Source organism: Gorilla gorilla, chromosome X (genome assembly GCF_029281585.2).
Source record: "Gorilla gorilla gorilla isolate KB3781 chromosome X, NHGRI_mGorGor1-v2.1_pri, whole genome shotgun sequence".
Taxonomy (NCBI): Eukaryota; Metazoa; Chordata; class Mammalia; order Primates; family Hominidae; genus Gorilla; species Gorilla gorilla.
The window spans coordinates 107,730,454-107,749,593 of NC_073247.2; the positions used below are offsets into that span (position 1 = coordinate 107,730,454).

The 19,140-nt window shown below is 40.5% G+C and overlaps 1 protein-coding gene across 1 annotated transcript; it reads right to left on the reverse strand.

Moving 5' to 3' along the window:
• Window positions 1–13,328: 13,328 nt before the first annotated feature.
• LOC101151345 (histone acetyltransferase KAT7-like) lies at window positions 13,329–15,923 on the reverse strand. The gene has a single exon (XM_055375967.1). It carries the CDS (start codon window positions 15,756–15,758, stop codon window positions 14,928–14,930), a length of 831 nt encoding a protein of 276 aa, XP_055231942.1. The 5' UTR covers window positions 15,759–15,923; the 3' UTR covers window positions 13,329–14,927.
• Between the last annotated feature and the right edge of the window lie 3,217 nt (window positions 15,924–19,140).

The following is a 19,140-nucleotide window of genomic DNA, read 5'->3' on the forward strand; positions in this document are numbered from 1 at the left end:
CCTTCAACACCTGGAGATCACAATTCAAGAGGAGATTTGGGTAGGGACACAAAACCTAACAATATCAGTTTGGCTTTATGTCCTCACCCAAATCTCATGTTGAATTGTAATTCCCAGTGTTGGAGAAGGGACCTGGTGGGAGGTGATTGGATCATGGGGGCAGATTTCCCCCTTGCTGTTCTCATAGTAGTGAAGGAGTTCTCATGAAATCTGATGGTTTAAAACTGTGTGGCACTTTCCCCTTCACTCTCTCTCTTTCCTGCTCCACCATGGTAAGATGTGTTTGCTTCCTCTTTGCCTTCCACCATGATTATAAGTTTCCTGAGGGCTCACAGCCATGCTTCCAGTACAGCCTGAAGAACTGTGGGTCGATTCAAATTTTTTTCTTCATAAATTACCTAGTCTCAGGTAGTTCTTTATAGCAGTGTGAGAAGGGACTAATACAAGTATGTAGATGGTGGTTTGGTTCCCATACTATTCATTCTGTTGGTCTTGAATTTGGGGCAGCTGCACTTTCTTCCTTGTCACCATTTCTAGACTGTGAGATCACACTCACTTTCTCTCCATAAAAACACCCAGAATCCACTCCCTCTCATTTCTTTAGCTCCTGTATCAATGCCATTTTCTTAAACACTGACTGTCATAATTTGTGGAGATTTAAGTATCCACCTAGAAGATCAATAAACTAGCCTCATAGTTCTGGAGCTCCTCTCCTCTTATAATCCGATCTTCCATTTTAGCTCAGTCACTTAATCACATGGTGTATTAGGGTTCTCTAGAGGAACAGAATTAATGGAGTAGATAGATAGATAGATAGATAGATAGATAGATAGATAGATAGATAATGGATAGATAGATAGATAGATAGATAGATAGATAGATAGATAGATAGGAGTTTATTAAGTATTAACTCACATGATCACATGGTCCCACAATAGGCTGTCTGCAGGCTGAGATGCAAGGAGAGCCAGTCTGAGATCCAAAACTGAAGAACTTGGAGTCGATGTTTGAGGGCAGGAAGCATCCAGCATGGGAAAAAGATGCAGGCTGGGAGGCTAGGCCAGTCTCTCTTTTCACATTTTGCTGCCTGCTTATATTCTAGTCATGCTGGCAGCTGATTAGATTGTGCCCAGCCAGATTAAGGATGGGTCTGCCTTTTCCACCCAACTGACTCAAATGTTAATCTCCTTTGGCAACACCCTCACAGACACACCCAGGATAAATACTTTGCATCCTTCAATCCAATCAAGTTGACACTCAGTATTAACCATCACAAGTCCACCCCTTATCTACTTGAACCCATACACATCTCCTGAGATCATACATAATATTCAAATAAAGACAATAATGTCATAATTACACCTAACATAATACAACTATCCTTCATACAACCAGAAATGCACCAATTCCCAACCCAAATAATATTATATAAAGCTAACAATACTTAAATGCTAATGTAAAGTTAATAAATCTCAAGTCACATGAAAAAGGAGAAAGGAAATAAAATGAAGATATTTTATTGGTACAAGTGCATACACGCACAAACATGTTTTTAACAAAAGAAGGGGGAAATATTCATGACAGTTACAGTCCTCGTTTCTGTGGCTGGTCATATCATTGTAGGTGGTATTGATGACCACCTTCTTCTACTACCCATTCTGTATTCCCTTTTCCTTCAGCCAGCACCTCAGAAGGTCGTGGGTGTTTGTTGTTGTTGTTTTTGTTGTTGTTATTTTGTTTTGTTTCTTTGTTTTCTGGTGGAGTAACCCAAACTTTCATTCATGATGGGTCTGGCCATTTGTAGTCCTGCCTGGATTGGGCTGTTGTAGTTTCCCATTGACCTTAATCACAGGGCATGGTAATATTAAGAGATGCCCTAATGGATCTCCTGTATTCCATGCATACTCTTCTTTACCTGCCTTATGGAGTAGTAGACTGATTTCATCTTGATAGCCTGGGTCAATCACCCCAGCCAATACTGTAGCTCCCATCTTAGCCTGTTGACTTAAAGATAGGAGGAGCCCAAAGTTTACAGCTGACAATTTTAACTTCCAGTTAAATGGAATTGTTGTTGTGTCTCCTAGTAGCAGCATTCCTCCCTCTGGAACTAAGACCTCTAGGCTAGCAGAATGTAATGTCACAGGAACAGAAAGCAAAAATTTTGCTAGTGGATCACTAGGGGTGACGGTGAGCGGTACCACTTCCACTTCCACCCCTTGATTCCTGGACCCATGAATCTGGCTATGGGAGAAACAGTACCATATATTGGACACTTATTCAGAGCATACACAGCCCTCTGGAGAACTTTGCCCCAGCCCTGCAAAGTATTGTGACCTAGTTGGTGTTGTAATTGTGACTTCAAAAGGCCATTCCACTGTTCTATCAATCCTGCTGCTTCAGGATGATGGAGAACATGGTGATACCAGTGAATTCTATGAGCCCACCGCCGCACTGCTTTAGCTGTAAAGTGAATGCCTTGGTCAGAGGCAATGCTGTGTGGAATACCATGACCATAGAGAAGGCATTCCATGAGTCCACAGATGGTAGTCTTGGCAGAAGCACTGCGTGCAGGATAGGCAAACTCATATCCGGAGTAAGTGTCTATTCCAGTGAGGACAAACCTCTGCCTTTTCATGATGAAAGAGGTCCAATATAATCAACCTACCACCAGGTAGCTGGCTGATCACCCCGAGGAACGTTGCGATATTGAGGGCTCAGTGTTGGTCTCTGCTGCTGGCAAATTGAGCACTCAGCAGTGGCTGTAGCCAAGTCAACCTACAAAAGTGGACTTCCATTTTGCTGAGCCCATGTGTAACCTCCATCCCTGCCACCATGGCCACTTTGTTGATGAGCCCACTGGGCAATGACAGGGGTGGCTAGGGAAAGAGGCTGAGTGGTGTCCACAGAATGGGTCATCCTATCCACTTGATTATTAAAATCCTCCTCTGCTGAGATCACCCTTTGGTGAGCACTCACATGGGATACAAACATCTTCAGTTTTTGACAGCTCAGAGAGGTCTATCCATATAGCTCTTCCCAAAATTTCTTTGTCACCAATTTTTCAATCATGCTTCTTCAAAGTCCCTGGCCCATCAGCCAAAGCATTGGCTACAGCCCATGAATCAGTATATATTTGCACATCTAGCCACTTCTCCTTCCATGCAAAGTGCACAACCAGGTGAACTGCTCAAAGTTATGCCCACTGGGAAGATTTCCCTTAACCACCATTCTTCAGGGATGTCCTAGAAAGAGACCGTAGTGCTGCAGCTGTTCACTTTTGGGTGGTGCCTGCATATCATGCAGAACCATCTATGAACCAGGCCCTAGTATTCTCTTCCTCTGTCAATTAATCCTAGGGAACTCCCCACAAGGCCATTGTTGCAGGCTGTGGGAGAGAAGGCAGGGTACCAGGAGTGGAGACCATGGGCATTTAAGCCACTTCCTCATGTAACTTACTTGTGCCTTCAGGACCTGCTTGAGCCCTATCACATATATGCCACTTCCATTTGATGATGGAATGCTGCACTATATTGGACCTCTTTCATCATGAAAAAGGCAGAGGTTTGTCCTCACTGGAATAGACACTTACTCTGGATATGGGCTTGCCTATCCTGCATGCAGTGCTTCTGCCAATCTACTTTATGTATAACCTACTTTATGGCTAGATGGGTCAGAAAGCGCCCAGTTCATGATAAGCAGTTCAAGTTGCATGGTGACTTGATGATCCATAGTCAAACATTCAGTTTCCACCAAAGCCCAGTAACAGGCCAAAAGCTGTCTCTCAAAAGAGTAGTTATCTGCAATAGTAGTTATCAGATGATGGCAGGGCCTTGCTCCAAAATCCTAGAGGCCTCCACTGTGATTCACCAATGGGGGCCTCCAAAGGCTCCAGACAGCATCCCTATCTGCCACTAACACCTAAAGCACCATTGGATCTGCTGGGTCATGTGTCCCAAGTGGCAGAGCAGCTTGTACAGCAGCCTGAACCTGTTGCAGAGCCTTCTCCTGTTCTGGGGCCCACTCAAAACTGGAAGCCTTTTAGGTCACTCGATAAATGGGCCAGAGTAACACACCAAAATGAGGAATGTGTTGCCTCCAAAATCCAAATAGGCCCACTAGGCATTGTGTTCTTGGTTGTAGGAGGGGCCAAATGCAGCAACTTATCCTTCACTTTAGAATGAATACCTCAACAGGCTCCACACCAGTAGACCCCTAGAAATTTTACGGAGGTAAAAGGTCCCTGAATTTTAGTCAGATTTATTTCCCATCCTCTGACACACAAATGTCTCACCAATAAGTCCAGTGTGTTTGCTACTTCTTGCTCACTGGATCCAATCAGCATAATGTCATAAATGTAATGGACCAGTGTGGCATCTCAGAAGTGAAAAGCGATCGAGTTCTCTTTGAATAAGATTATGGCACAAAGCCGGAGAGCTGATATACCCCTGAGGTAGGACAGTAAAGGTATACTGCTGGCCTTGCCAGCTGAAGACAAATTAGTTCTGGCAGGCCTTATGGATAGGAACAGAGCGAAAGCCATTTGCCAAGTCAATGGCTGTATACCAGGTACCCAGAGATGTGTTAATTTGCTCAAGCAATGAAACCACTTCTGGTACAACAGCTGCAATTGGATTCACCACTTGGTTAAACTTATGATAATCCACTGTCATTCTCCAAGATCTATCTGTCTTCTTCACAGGCCAAATGGGAAGGTTGAATGGGGATGTGGTGGGAGTCACCAACACTGCGTTTTTCAAGTTGTTGATGGTGGCACTAACCTCCGCAATCCCTCCAGGGATGGAATATTGTTTTTTATTTACTATTTTTCTAGGTAGAGCCAGCTCTAATGGCTTCAATTTGGCCTTTCCCACCATAATAGCACTCACCTAACCAGTCAGGGAGCCAATGTGGGGGTTCTGCAAGCTGCTAAGTATGTCTATGCCAATTATGCATTCTGGCACTGGAGAAATGACCACAGGATGAGTCCTGAGACCCACTGGACCCACTGTCAGTCGGACTTAAGCTAAAACTCTGTAATTACCTGACCTCCATAAGCCCTTACTTTAACTGGAAGACCACAATGATGTTTTGGGTCCCCTGGGATCAATATCACCTCAGTGCCAGTGTCCAGTAGTCCCTGAAATATCTGATTATTTCCCTTTCTCCAATGCACAGTTACTCTGGTAAAAGGCCGGAGGTCTCCTGGGGAAGGATGGGAGAAAGATTCACTGCATAAATTGGCGGTAATGTTGTGGCATCCTTCCTCAAGGGGACCCAGCCTCTCCTTCACTCAAGAGGTTCTGGACTGTAAACTGGCTCAAGCCTGGAAATTGATTGAGGGGCCATGGTTCTCTCTTTTTGTAATTCAAATTAGTCTTTGTCCATTCGACCTAGAATTTGTCTGCTTGTATATATTAAGTAGAAATGCAGTAGGCTTCCTATAAATTTCACTTCTAGGAACACCGTAATTAATTAGACAATGCTAGAGCTCTACACAAGTCAGACTATTCTGATTGTTGCTTTGCCTCTGCTGTCAATTATGGTAGCTATGCCCACCTTGCCTTTGATGGTTAAGTGCCACCACTCGGCTCCTGCCACCTCAGGATCCAATTATTCCCATGGTATTTAAATTTTGTAGTTGAGTGACTGCAGTTCCCACTGTTAGATCTGACATACGGAGAAGAGCAATTACAAGGCTCTTCAAAGATGCAGGTGCTGCCCTCGCAAAATCTATTTCACAAGGCATTGGTCATGGGTATATCTTCTGGGTCCTCCCGGCTGGGATGAGTAGGTCTAAAATGACTAATCCACTCCACCATCCCAATCTCCCTAAGCCTTTGGATCCCTTCCTCTATATTAAACTAAAGTATATCAGGCATTTCTAGCTGGCTCACAGTGGGCTATCTTTTAACCGATATTTCAGCTAACCAAGCAAATAAGCTATTAGAACCTTTTTTTTAAGCTCCCCAAGCTGCAACATTAAATACAGAGTTCCTACTTAGTGGGCCCAAATCAATAAATTCAGCCTGATCCAACTCTATTTTCCTTCCACCATTATCCCACACCCTTAATATCCATTCCCATGCCTGTTCTCCAGATTTCTGTTTATATAAATTACGAAACTCAAGCAGTTATTTTCAAGGGTAATGCACCTCCTTATGGGTCACACTTTCAACCTCACCTCTAGGGGCCTGCTGGGATATTAATCTAGTTATAGGTCTAGAAGCAAACAGGGGTGTTGGGGGTGGCTTCTGAGGAGAATCAACATTATCTTGACTGGCAACTGCCTCAGGGGAGGCCATCACTGTTGCCTCAGGGAGCACAGGTTTATGTCCTCAGACAAAGGTGGAAGGGCTGATGGCAGCATGGGTATGGGAGGGTATGTTGCCATTACCGTAGATGGGAAAGCTGTTTCTTCTGGCAAAGAAAGCTTAATCAGAGTTTACGTGCTCAGTGTCCTAAGCTTCATCAGGGTCCTCCTGCATGTCCCCGTTCCAAGCTGCAAGGTCCCATTATTTTCCAATTGATGCCCTCACTTTAACAGTAGACACCTGACAAGGCTGTGCATGCACCTTTCATTGCAGGTCAGCCACTTGCTTGATAAGAGCTTGTGTCTGCTTTTACACAATTTTAGCTCTTTCTCTATGGGAGATAAGACTCTCACTCAGGGCAGTCTTGGCAGATTTGAGGCTCAGAATCTGCTTCTGAAGCTGGGAGATAGAATCCCTAAGTTCATCATTTTCATTCATCCCTTTGTCCACTGAGGAGTAACCAACCAGCTTCTATATGTTCCTTGGTTCTCCACATATGGTCAAAGGTATTATGTATAGGGTCACTAAACTCCTTGCCTCTCACAAGTGATGAATCAGGACTATCAAATGCATTTATTTTGCATAACTCTCTAAACCATTCATGCCAAAGACTATCAGTGCTCTCTATATTATTAGAAGTTGGGTCCTTAGCATTTCTGTAAACAGGTCATGCCACAGACTATCAGTGTTCTCCATACCATGAGAAGTAGAGTCCTTAACATTTCTGGGTCTATTCATATTATTAAGCAGCCAACTCCAGAAACCCCAAAGTTAATGAAAGAACCCCATACTTAATAATCTGCTCCTTTAGAACCACCTCACTTCTGGTACCAAACTTGTGTTAGTCAGGGTTCCCTGGAGGAACAGAACTAATGGAATATATGTGTATGTGTGTGTGTATGTGTGTATATATATATATTCCATATGTATAATGGAATATATATATATATACACATATTCCATATGTATAATGGAATATATATCATATATATGTATATATATGAATTTATTGAGTATTAACTCACATGATCACAAGGTCCCACAATAGGCTGTCTGCAGGCTGGGGAGCAAGGAGATCCAGTCTGAGTTCCAAAACTGAAGAACTTGGAGTCCAATATTCGAGGGCAGGAAGCATCCAGCATGGGAAAAAGACGTAGGGTGGGAGGCTAGGCCATTCTCTGTTTTCACATTTTTCTGCCTGCTTATATTCTAGTCTCACTGGCAGCTGATTAGATTGTGCCCAGCCAGATTAAGGGTAGGTCTGCCTTTTCCAGCCCACAGACTCAAATATTAACCTCCTTTGGCAACACCCTCACCGACAGACCCAGGATCAATATTTTACATCCTTCAATCCAATCAAGTTGACACTCAGTATTAACCATCACACATGGTCATACCATTGACCTTAGTTTTACAATATCTGCAATCACTCCTTAATTTCAATTGTAAATATTCAACTGCTAAACTACCACTCTTATGTTTCCAGCCAACCTCTTTTGCTACCTTGACAGCGATAATTTTTCCACTAAACTAAGACCTGTAATCATTGATCCTAAAGCTTTTCACTTGTTCTTAATCCCTCTATATCCTCCTTTCCATCTTGATGCAGCTTCAATTTAAAAGTCAATTAATATAATGAATTTTGTGCACATATCCTACTGTATCTCCTCTAGCCCCCCATGCTTCTCTCAATTCACTTTACCCACCTAGTGAGACTAGAACCTTAGTTAAATAAAATTCTCCAGCTGCTTATCTTTGCACCCCAGCATCTGAACATTTCTGTAGAAAACACAAAACCACACTGAATCTTCACGTTTAATTCATAACCACTAACTTCAAACAGAACCTTAATCCTGACTAGCATTCATGCTGTATTTCCCTAGTTCACCCACTCTCCCCCACTTCTAGCTGACTATTATATCCTTGCTCCTATTTCTTTAAATCTCTAGCACCACTTTTTTCATCCTTGTTCTCAGACAATAAGCGTGTTTCCTGTTTTCTTTTCCATTGAGAAAACTGAATTACCAAATGAGAACTCCCATACTTTCTCACCACTACATTTACCTACCTGCCTGTACCTGTATTTTTATATTCTATTTCCCTTCCATTTCTATGAATGGCTTCCCATGCTCCTAGCCAAGGCCTATGCCTCTCTCCCTGTGAATAAAATCCTATCAGTATTCCACAATTCAAAGGCATTTTTCCAGACACCCTCCCTATTTTCACCATTAAATTTTGCTTCTTTGCTGAATAATTCCCAGCAGGAAACAAGTCATTACTTCTCCCATGACACACAAAAATATCTCAAGCCTATTTCCCTTTCAGCTACCATGTTGCATCTCTCTTTTACTTTACAGGAAAAAGAAAAAAACCTAAAGAATTATCTGTACTTCTCTTGATTTATCTTCTCCCATTCCCTCTTGAACTCACTGGGTTTTCACAAAGCTATCCACAGAAACTGATCCCCTCATAGTTGCTAATTATCTCATATGGAATTTATCTGTCCTCTCATTTGGTCTCTCAGCAGCATTTGTCAGAATTTATCTTTCTCTCCACCTTAAAATCTTTCACTCCACTTTCAGGTTAGTACAGTCACTTGGTTTTCCTCCTATCTTTCTGACTATTCCTTCTTAATATCTTTTGTTAGTTTCTCCTATCTGCAGCCTAAAAACATGTGTTGCCCTAAAGTTCAGTCGTCCTTTCCATTTATACTTGCTTCCTTGGTGATCTCAAGTCTCAAGGCTTTAATTATTATCTATACGCGATAACTCCAAAATCCTTATGCCCAAGTCAGACTCTTACATGAACTCCAGACTTGTACATCCAAATGTTTATTGGATATCTTCACTTGGTTGCCTAACGGTCACTGTGACCATTAGAACACATCTGATCTGTGTTCACAACATTCTTCCCCCAAAGCTTTTTCTTCCGGAAGTCTTCCCCCATCTGAGTTAATTTTAGTTATTTTTGTCAAAAATGTTGTTTTTACCTATGATTTTTCACATTCTCTCACACTTCACCTCTTTTCCATCAGTATATTCTGTTGGCACTAATATCAAAATATATCCAAAATTTGACATATCTACTACTTCACTGCCACCACCTTGGTCTAAGTCATCATCATGTCTTTCTTGAATTAATACAATTGATCACTCTGCTTCTGTTCTTGCTGTCTTATAGCTATTTTCTCCACACAGCACAGAGTGATCCTGTGAAAACTGGTCAGATAATGTCGCTCCTCTTCTCAAAATCCTCCCATGGCTTTCCATAGTAAGTAAAAGTTCCTACTATGGCAATCAAAACTACACAACTGTCTTTCCTTTCCTCTCTGACATTATCTCCTAGTACTCTTCCTTAGGTTTCTCCAAAGCGAACCTCCTCACTGTTACTTTCACATATCTGGCATGCTCCTGGCTCAAGGGCTTTCATTCATATATATAATTAATTATATCTGGAATGTTCTTCCTCCAGAGAGCAGCATGGTTTACTCCCTTTACCTCTAAGCACGTATATCTCTGAATCAGTAACTCCATCTGAAACGTACAATCTACCACACTGTTTCTAATTATTGTTCCCAGCTTTATTTTTTCCTTATCTTTTATCATTCTTTAACACATTGTTTTATTTATTTATACTGCTTTGTGTCTTTTCAAGCAGAATGTAAGTGATGTGTGTGTGTGTGTGTGTGTGTGTGTGTGTATATATATATATAAACTATTGTTTCTCTGAGCCTAGAACAGTGTTGGGAAATAATGGGCTCTCATTTATTGAATAAAAACATTAATGTAGATATTATTTATTACTCTTTATTTCCTTTCCCCATTCTTTTTGTTTATTTTCATAGACTGACCTTTATACTGATCTTAGAATATGCAGGTCTGTGTTCTTTGTCTATCAACTTATGTATTTTATTTTCTTTCAATGGAATGCATTCCAAGAGAATTTCCTGCTATAAGCTTCTGGTTTACCAATGCACTGATTTGCTCTTGCTCTCCTATTGAGCAAATTCATTGATTATTTTAAAAATTGATAATTATATTTTTAAGAGCTTAAACCTTAAATTCATGAGGTTATTTGTTCTTATCCTATTTCAAAAATTATGGACCATCACAGAAACTTTGTTTTAGAAGTTCTACCTCTGATTACAAAATATTCCACATAAAAATATGTATCAATATTTGCTTAACCCAAACTCCCATATTAATTAATATTAAAGAATGAATCATCTTTTAACAATAATGCACTAGATGTAAGTAAAGCTGAAGACTAAGGGGTCAATACATTGAAATAACACCTTTGAATAAGGAGATTCAAGAGCCATTTTAACTTTCCTGCAACACAAAGATAAAGTATTTCAGGCAGAAGGAGTTTCTAGTTGATTTTTTTTTCTAAAAAGAAATAGGGGAAAAATCTGTATCTTTAAAGACTTTAAACCTTGGTGCTATCATGGGGTTTAGATAAAACTGAGATAGAAAATGAAAAGAGTTGAGGTCAGTCAATGGTTTGTTCCTTTCAAACAAAGAATTCTAATCTTAAAATTACCGGATTCCAGAAAGAAATGTTCTGTTATATAAGCTGGAAGAGAAATCAAAAGCACCACATCCATGACAGCATAGGTCAAGAAAAGATAAAGACTCAAAACTTTAAACAAAATTTCAAACCCAGCAAGAACAAATTTGGGTTTAAAATCTAGAACTAATCTGACAATTGACATCAGTGAGGAAGAAGAAACGTTTCTTGCTACTAGGAGATTTTATTAGATTCTTTTAATAAGCGCTCACTTGCCCTTTATATACTCTGATTTAGTTCTCTAAATTTTTACTGTGTCATTTTGTCATTTTTATATGGCCTCAAAGAAGAGCCTGGAATTAATATTAACTTTGAATATTAAATATGCATATTTCAATTTTTTAACTTTCTATTTTTTCTTAATGGAATAATTATCACTCACTTTGCCAGTGATATACTATAAGAAATTATAATAAACACAAGTTGCATTTTATATTAATTTATGTGAGATTGAAACTAATCATGTAAGTTTCTTTCTTGTCCTTTTTTGTTGCATTTTTTTTTTTTATTTTTTATTTCTAACTTTCATTTTAAGTTCAGGGGTGTAAGTTTCTATAATTAGTCCACTCTTGTTCTAAATTATCTACAACTGATAATCTCCATAATGATATTCAGAAAATAAATATACTTTATTTCTTAATTTTTTTAGTTAAAATAATTTATTAATAATATGCTAGAATAGCATCTCAATGAGCAAATGCAGAACAAGTTCAGATCATAAGAATATAAGTTAGACATGTAGCATCAGATGTTGACAATTTATTTTTAAATTGTGGTAATAAAAGAAACACAAATTTTAGGACAGTAGCTATACTAATTAGTATGCTAATTAAGTATACTAATTAAGCTATACTTAATTAGTATAAGCTATACTAATTAATTAGTATACTAATTAAGCTATACTTAATATTTTATATATAATTGTGAGACATTCACATCACTTTTCAGTTTTGAGAACACTTATCTTTGCCCTAGATTTATTTTTCATTTAATTACTGTTCTAAAAATAGTACTCTACTTTATTTAAAAATATGCAATGAGATGTATTCATTTAATATAGTATGAACTGAAAAATAGTAAGAAATTTTTTTTAAAAAGAGTATTCAAGGTACTTTCATTTGAAGGCAATTCCACAACTATGGCTATCATTTAGTAAATACCTAGAAAAGTTGATGCTAATTAAGTGTCTTTTCACAATTAATTACATCAGGCTTTATAAAATATCATGGTTTATATTCTACTTTTATTTTTAAACATTCTTACTGTATAATAAGGCATACAATATGATGTTTTGATATACATGTAGATAGTAAAATGGTTACAAGAGTCAAAAAATTAACATAGCCCTCATCTTATATAATTACCCACTTTGTATGTGTGGCAAGAGCACCTACAATATACCCTTTTAGCAAAAATATCAAGTACAATATAATATTATTAAGCATAGTCCTCATGTTGCATATTGCTCTCTTGATTTGCTCATCCTACGTATTTGCTACTTTGTATCATTTTACCTACATCTCCCCATACCCCGTAACTATTGCTTTATCCTCTATCTCTGTATACTTGACTCTTTTTAAGAATCCACATATAAGTGAGATTGTGCAGTACTTTTCTTTCTATGTCTGGCTTATTTCACTTAGCGTAATGTCCCCCAGATTAATCCATGTGTGACAAATGGCAAGATTGAACTTTTTAAAAAAGATGATGAATATTCCATTGTATATGTATACCACAATTTATTCATTCATTCATTAACGGACACTTCAGTTGTTTCCATATCTTCACTATTGTGAATAATGATGCAATAAACATAGGCATGCAGGTATCTTTATAATGTAGTGATTTAATTTCCTTTAGATATATATCCACAAAAGGGGTTTCTGGGTCATATGATAGTTCTATTTTAATGTCTCTAAGAACCTCCATATTGTTTTCCCACAATAGCTGAAGCATTCTAAATCTCTATCAGTAGTGTACTTGTCTCTTATGTTTTTGATAATAGTGATTCTAACAGGTATGAGATGCTATCTCATCATGGTTTTGATTTACATTTCCCTGATGATTAGTGAGGTTGAGTACTTTTCATACGTCTGTTAATCATTTTTATTTCTTCTTTGAAAACAATGCCTATTCAGGTCCTTTGCCATTTTTAAATTGGGTTAATTTGTTTTTCTGCTATGTAGTTGTGGGGGTTTTCAATATATTTTGGATACTAATCCTTTATTGGATATATGGTTGCAAACATTTTCTCCCAAGCTGTAGGCTGCCTTTTCATGTTGATTATTTCCTTTGTTGTGCAGAAGCTTTTTAGTTTGATGCAGTTCTATTTATTTATTTTTGCTTTTGTAGCCTGAGTTTTTGGTATCATACCCAAAAATCATTGTGAAGGCCAGTATCCAGGAGGTTTTCCCTTATGTTGTATTCCAAGATTTTTATGATTTCAGGTTTTTTTTTTTTAGCAGAGAACATGCTTTATTGAGGAGTAGATATAGAAAAGCACATTCTACCACATGTGGGGAAGGGTTTAGCTTCTGTAAAAGGCCTTTACCCCTTAAGAAAACCCCTAGTGAAGTTGCTTTTGGATAAATTTTAACAGTGACACTGAAACTGGAGGGGAGCTGCCACTGAACATGCTTAAAATTAGCTCCCCCAACCCACAGTGAATATAAGTAGTGTACAGAGATGACAAGAGAAAGGCACAAATGACCAGAGTCAGGGATTGTGGTGAGGGCTCCACATGAAGACAGCATGTTGGAGGAGACCAAGTTGGGAAGGGTGACATGTCATACATCAAAAGTTGCCCAAAGATAGCAGGTTATAATGGGCTAGAGAGAAATTAGAGGGAACATCTCTTCGTTCACTTGAACAACACCAAAAATAGAAGACCAGAGAATAGAAGGATGGTGACAAATCCCAAAAAGGAAATGGAGGAGGAGTTCGTGTAAGGGCAGAAGCACTTTAATCCTAGAGGGAGGGTGAGGCACTGTTGAAAAGAGAAGCAAACCTTGGCAGGGGTGGCCATTCTGCCTTGCTGAGTCATGGGCTGAGATACAGAAGTCACTTTCAGTCATTTTCAGCTTCTCCCAGGGCATTCAGACAAAATCAGTGCAAGGTATATGGAAGTACAGATGTACTGTATCAGACTAGTGGAGGTGAAAAGGTTTCTGCAGTATAATTAACCAGCTAACATGCAGCATGAAAGGGAGAAGTGGACATTACTTTGGCATCTGCAAACGTAAAAAGTGGGAGTAAAGAGAGAAGGAAATATTTACTACTGGGTACTTTACGGTGAGGCAAAAAGTAGTATCCGCTCCCTTTCACCAAGACACTGCCCACTGCCCACAGGTGAACTCAAATCAAACCCAGAACCACCACCCCTTCATTCTTCTCTCCATCTCATTCAGATCAATTATATGCTATTACCATGACTAGTCCCTGGGAAACTCTTCAAAAGTATTTGGCTCTGGTTAGCCCAATACAGATCAAAAAGAGGTCTCTTAATCAAAATGAAGGAAAGAAATTTAAAGCAAGATGGAACCCAAAGTGAATGGACCCCCTGCCAATCCACACACACTCACAAGTGCCACCTCTTCCCTGCCCCTCCATAGAACACACATATAAGGAGTAACTGGAAAGGTCCTGGTGGTGACAGCCATATTTGGAGGTCTGGTGACCAGGTGGCAAGCACTAGTAGCACGCTTAGAAGACACAACACAACCTCATGGGGTGAGAGGACATGAGGAGAGAACCAGTGACTGGACAGGTACAGTACCATAACAGAACTCCTTGGGTCAGTGCTGAGAGACCTGCACTCAAGTCTAATACAGATCCCATCCAGGCAACCTCACTGAGGCTGAAACAACAGTTCCTCAGAACCAGCGTCTGCAGTGTACACAAAGGTCGGAGCCAGGACAGTCCTGAGGGGGATGGCCTTCCCAAAGGATACTGTACTTGCCAATCACAAGAGCAACAGAAATGACCGACAGATCCCTAGGGTACGGATTCCTACTGCTGGGGTTCGCTGGCTCGGAATGACAGGTCACTTTAAGTGCCCTTGGGAGGGGTCCATTTTAAGCAGCTGGGATCCATGGTTTTATTGGAGTTGGACCTTTTGGCCTCTTTGGCTATCCACTCATCAGTCAGGTCCTGTCTCTTTAAAACTAGGTGTTTTCCCTTCCAGTACTTGAGCATCTGAAGGGCTTGCAGAGTGCTAACAATGTCCACAGGATTCACAGCCGTCTCCTGACTGATTTCTTTGATAGAAATCTCTTTGCCTTGGAAATTACGCAGGTAGCAGAGAAGTACTTCTTTCCAATAACTGCGATAGCTTATAAGCCCCAGATCTGAGAGTGGACATTCTGGGGAGCCAACTTTTTCTTCAACTTTGGAAAGCAAATAACTGAAATCAATAAGCATCTTGCCATAGCCCTGTCTCATGTACTGAGGCATAGTAAGGATACAGGATACGTTGTAGTTGAGGAATGAATTCTTTTCCTTGGAAAAATATCCAATCAGGTGACAGCCAGTGTTGTCCGCCTCTGTCATAACATAGAACAGGAAGGGCTCCACATCATAATATAATGTCTTGTGGTCCAGAAAAAGTTTGGCCAGCAGGCACAGGTTTTGGCAGTAGATCTTGTTTTTCTTGCCATCCACTTCAAACACAGAGATTGAACCTTTGCGATATATCTCATCACCAGGTGGGTGTTTCCACACACATTTGGCCATGTGCTGGTGGAGTATCATTTGGCTCTTCATATATTTTAAACAGAATTCACACATACAGAGACGTCCCAGCTGTGCATATTCTTCAGGATATGGAGAATGGTACCAGGTATCAAGGTCATAGCGACCAAAAGCAATTGTTTTAATCATGTTGCTTCCCTCTGTGATTTGGCCTTGCAGACTTAACTTCTCCAAATCCTCTGAAGCCCGGGCTTGTGCTCTTCGGAAAAGATCCAAGTCTTACTCGCTTGTCAAGTTTTCTAAAAGAGGTTCCCGTGTGTTCCCATAGGTCTGTCTGTGTTCCATGGCAGACACTACAAGAATCCTTTCCAGGAAAGAACAATTTCAGGTCTTTTAGCCATTTTGAGTTGATCTACAGTATAAGGGTCCAATTTTATTATTCTTTTTAATGTGCAAATCCAGCTTTCCTTGCACAATTTATTGAAGAGACTATTTTTTCTCCATGGGTTATCTCAGTACCCATACCAAAATTAGCTGTCCAGAAACCAGAAATCCTGAGAGGACCCACAGACCCTCTGAAGGAAGTGGACTGCTCCTGCAGGCCCCGAGAGACACCCCAAATACTGTGAGTGCCCCAATTGCGAAAGTGGGAAAGGGAGACCCTCCTCTCCTGAACACACACACACACACACACACTGGAGAAGGTGAAGGTCTGTTTGCAGGAGAAGTTTCCGACTTTATCTGGAGCTGAGTCAGTTTAGAGTGCCAAGTGAAAAACAGGGGTAGAGGGAGCAGCAGAAACGCCCTGGGACCTTGCTGGGTCCCCTAGCAGGCCATTCTTGCCTAGCACCACAGGGATCTATCGGAAGGGTGGCTAGAGGAGCAGGGGGTACAACTTCACAGGGAGAAGGAAATCTCCAGCTGAACTTTGCAACAATTTGAACAGGGCAAGGAGCCTCCTGGCCAGAACTCAAGGTAGGGTGCAAATCTGGTGTGCAGACTCCACAGGCGGGGGAGGAACCAAGCCCTTTTCTTCTGGAGTTGGGAGGCGGGTACCCTGGGGCAAGTTTTCAAGCCTGACTCACCCTCTGCCTGCAAACACACTTGGGGCTGTTGGAGGGGGCACGGTGGGAGTGAGACCTGCCCTTCGGTTGGCATGGGAGCTGGGTGAGGCCTTTGACTGCTGGCTTTCCCCCACTTCCCTGACAATGCCACACCTTAAAATTTTGGCAAACATATGAAGAATTTTCAGGATTTATCACTGTGTTACCTAATGCCTGAGGATTCTAAAAGAGTGTAATGCTATACCTCTGTGGTATATATAGCTAGGATGATGGTAATATTTTACTTGAAAAGTAGATATACGCTATATTACACTACAGCTGAAAAACTACTGAATTAGCAAAATTTTAATAGCTTTATCCACTATTCTTCCAGTTAAAACAAATTGACCATTCAATGGAGAAGGCTCATTTAGGGTAGGAACAATGGTCTGTAGAGTCTGCCTTCACAATGTCCCCTCCTACTACAACCACTTGGTTCAGTCCCTTGTCACTTGATGACTATACCACTATAATTGTCTCCTTACTGTCTCATATACCATGCTGATATATCCCATGCACTGTCAACGGATGAATCTTCCTAGAGTAAAATGGTAATCACATCACTCTACTGCCCAAAAATCTGGAAAGATGTCCTAGTACTTAGAAATAAAGGAAATATCTTACCGTGGTAGTCAAAGCCCTTCACAATATAGCCTCAAATAGTTTTCCAGCCTTACCTCAAATCTTTCCTGTATTTTATGTCCTACCTAATGTGGAACTTTTGTTTCTACCTTTCTCACAGCATTTGCTTGCACTTAAGAAATACTGTGAGAGGTGGAGCAAGATGGCAGAATAGAAGGCTTCATCGATTCTCTCCACCTCACCCAAACAAGAACATCAATTTAACAACTATTTACACAGAAAAACAAAACAAAACAAAAAAAACCTTTATGAGAACCAAAAATCCAGTAAGCCCTTATAGTACCTGATTTTATCTTTATATCACTGAAAAAGACACTGAAGAAACTCAAAAAACAGTCTTGAATCACCAGTGGCACCCCTCCCCCCACCCCCCACCCTACTGGCAACAACAGCATGCTCTAGAGAGCATCTGTGGGTGATGGGGGAGGAAGAACACAGCAATTGTGAGGCACTGAACTCAGTACTATCCTGTTAGAGCAGACAGGAAAACCCGACCAGACTCAGCTGACATCTACCCAAGCAGGGAGCATTTAAACCAGCCTTAGCAAGAGGGGAAATGCCCATCCCAGCAGTCAGAACTTGAGTTCCCACAAACCTCACCACCATGGGCTAAAGTGCTCTGTGCTCTAAATAAACTTTAAAGGCAGTCTAGGGCATAAGGACTGCAACTCTTAGGCAAATCCTAGTGCTAAACTGGTCCCAGAAACAGTGGCTTGGCAGAGAGTAGGGAGGAAACACATGGCCTACTGAGACAGAAGCTAAGGCAGCTAAGGGAGTGATGACATCATTCCTCACCTAACCCCAAGCTGCAAAGCTCACAACTCCAAAAATGCCCACTTCTTTCCACTTGAGGAGAGGAGAGGAAAGAATGGGCAGGATATTTTTTGCATCTTGGATACCAGCTCAGTCACAGTAGCATAGGGCACTGGTCAGAGTTGTGAGGCTCCCGTTATAAGCCCTAGCTCCCGGATGACATTTCTAGACACAAGCTGAGAAAAAAGGGCATCTGCTGCCTTGAAGGGGAGGAAGACACAGTCCTGAAACCATTTATCCCCTGCTAACTGAAAAGCCCTTGGGCCCTGAAAAACCGGCAGAGATACCCAGGCACTAAGTCAAGGACCATGGATGAGCCTCTGAGACTTGCTGGCTTCAGGTGAGACCCAGCATATTACCAGCTATGGTGGCTATAGTGTGAAACGCCTTCTGCTTAAGAAAAGCAGAGGAAAAAGTAAAGGAAATTTTTTGTACCTTAAGTACCAGCATAGCAACAGGTGGGTAGAGCACCAATAGGGCTATTAAGGTCCCCAATTTCAGAACTTGACTCTTGGATGGCTTCTCTTGACTCTTGGATGGCCAGAAAGGAGGCAACTGCCCTGAAGGGTAAGTCCCAGGCCAGGCAGCTTTCACAATAAGCTAAGATACTGTAACACTGTAACTGCAGTGTGTAAACTGCTCTTATCCTAAGCAGAAAGAATAAATAATAAACAAATCAAAAATAATTACTATAACAACTTTTCAAAACATACACACTACAATAAGATGTAAATAGAAAAAAACAAAAAGTTAAAAGGAGGGGAACAAAGTCAGGGCATAGAGTTTTTATTACTTTATTTTTGCTTGTTTCTTTGTTTATGCACACACTGCTATGTTGTTATAAGGTTAAACTAATGAGTTATAAGACAGTATTTGCAAGCCTCATAGTAACCTCAAACCAAAAAACATGCAATAGATGAACAAAAAATAAAAAGCAAGAAATAAAAGCATATCACCAGAGATCGCCTTCACTAGAGGAAGACCAGAAGGAAAGAAAGAAGGGAGAGAAGACC

Excerpts from the sequence above, each read along its gene's own strand:
- LOC101151345 (XM_055375967.1), bottom strand. The coding sequence starts at position 15,758 with ATGATTAAAACAATTGCTTTTGGTCGCTATGACCTTGATACCTGGTAC.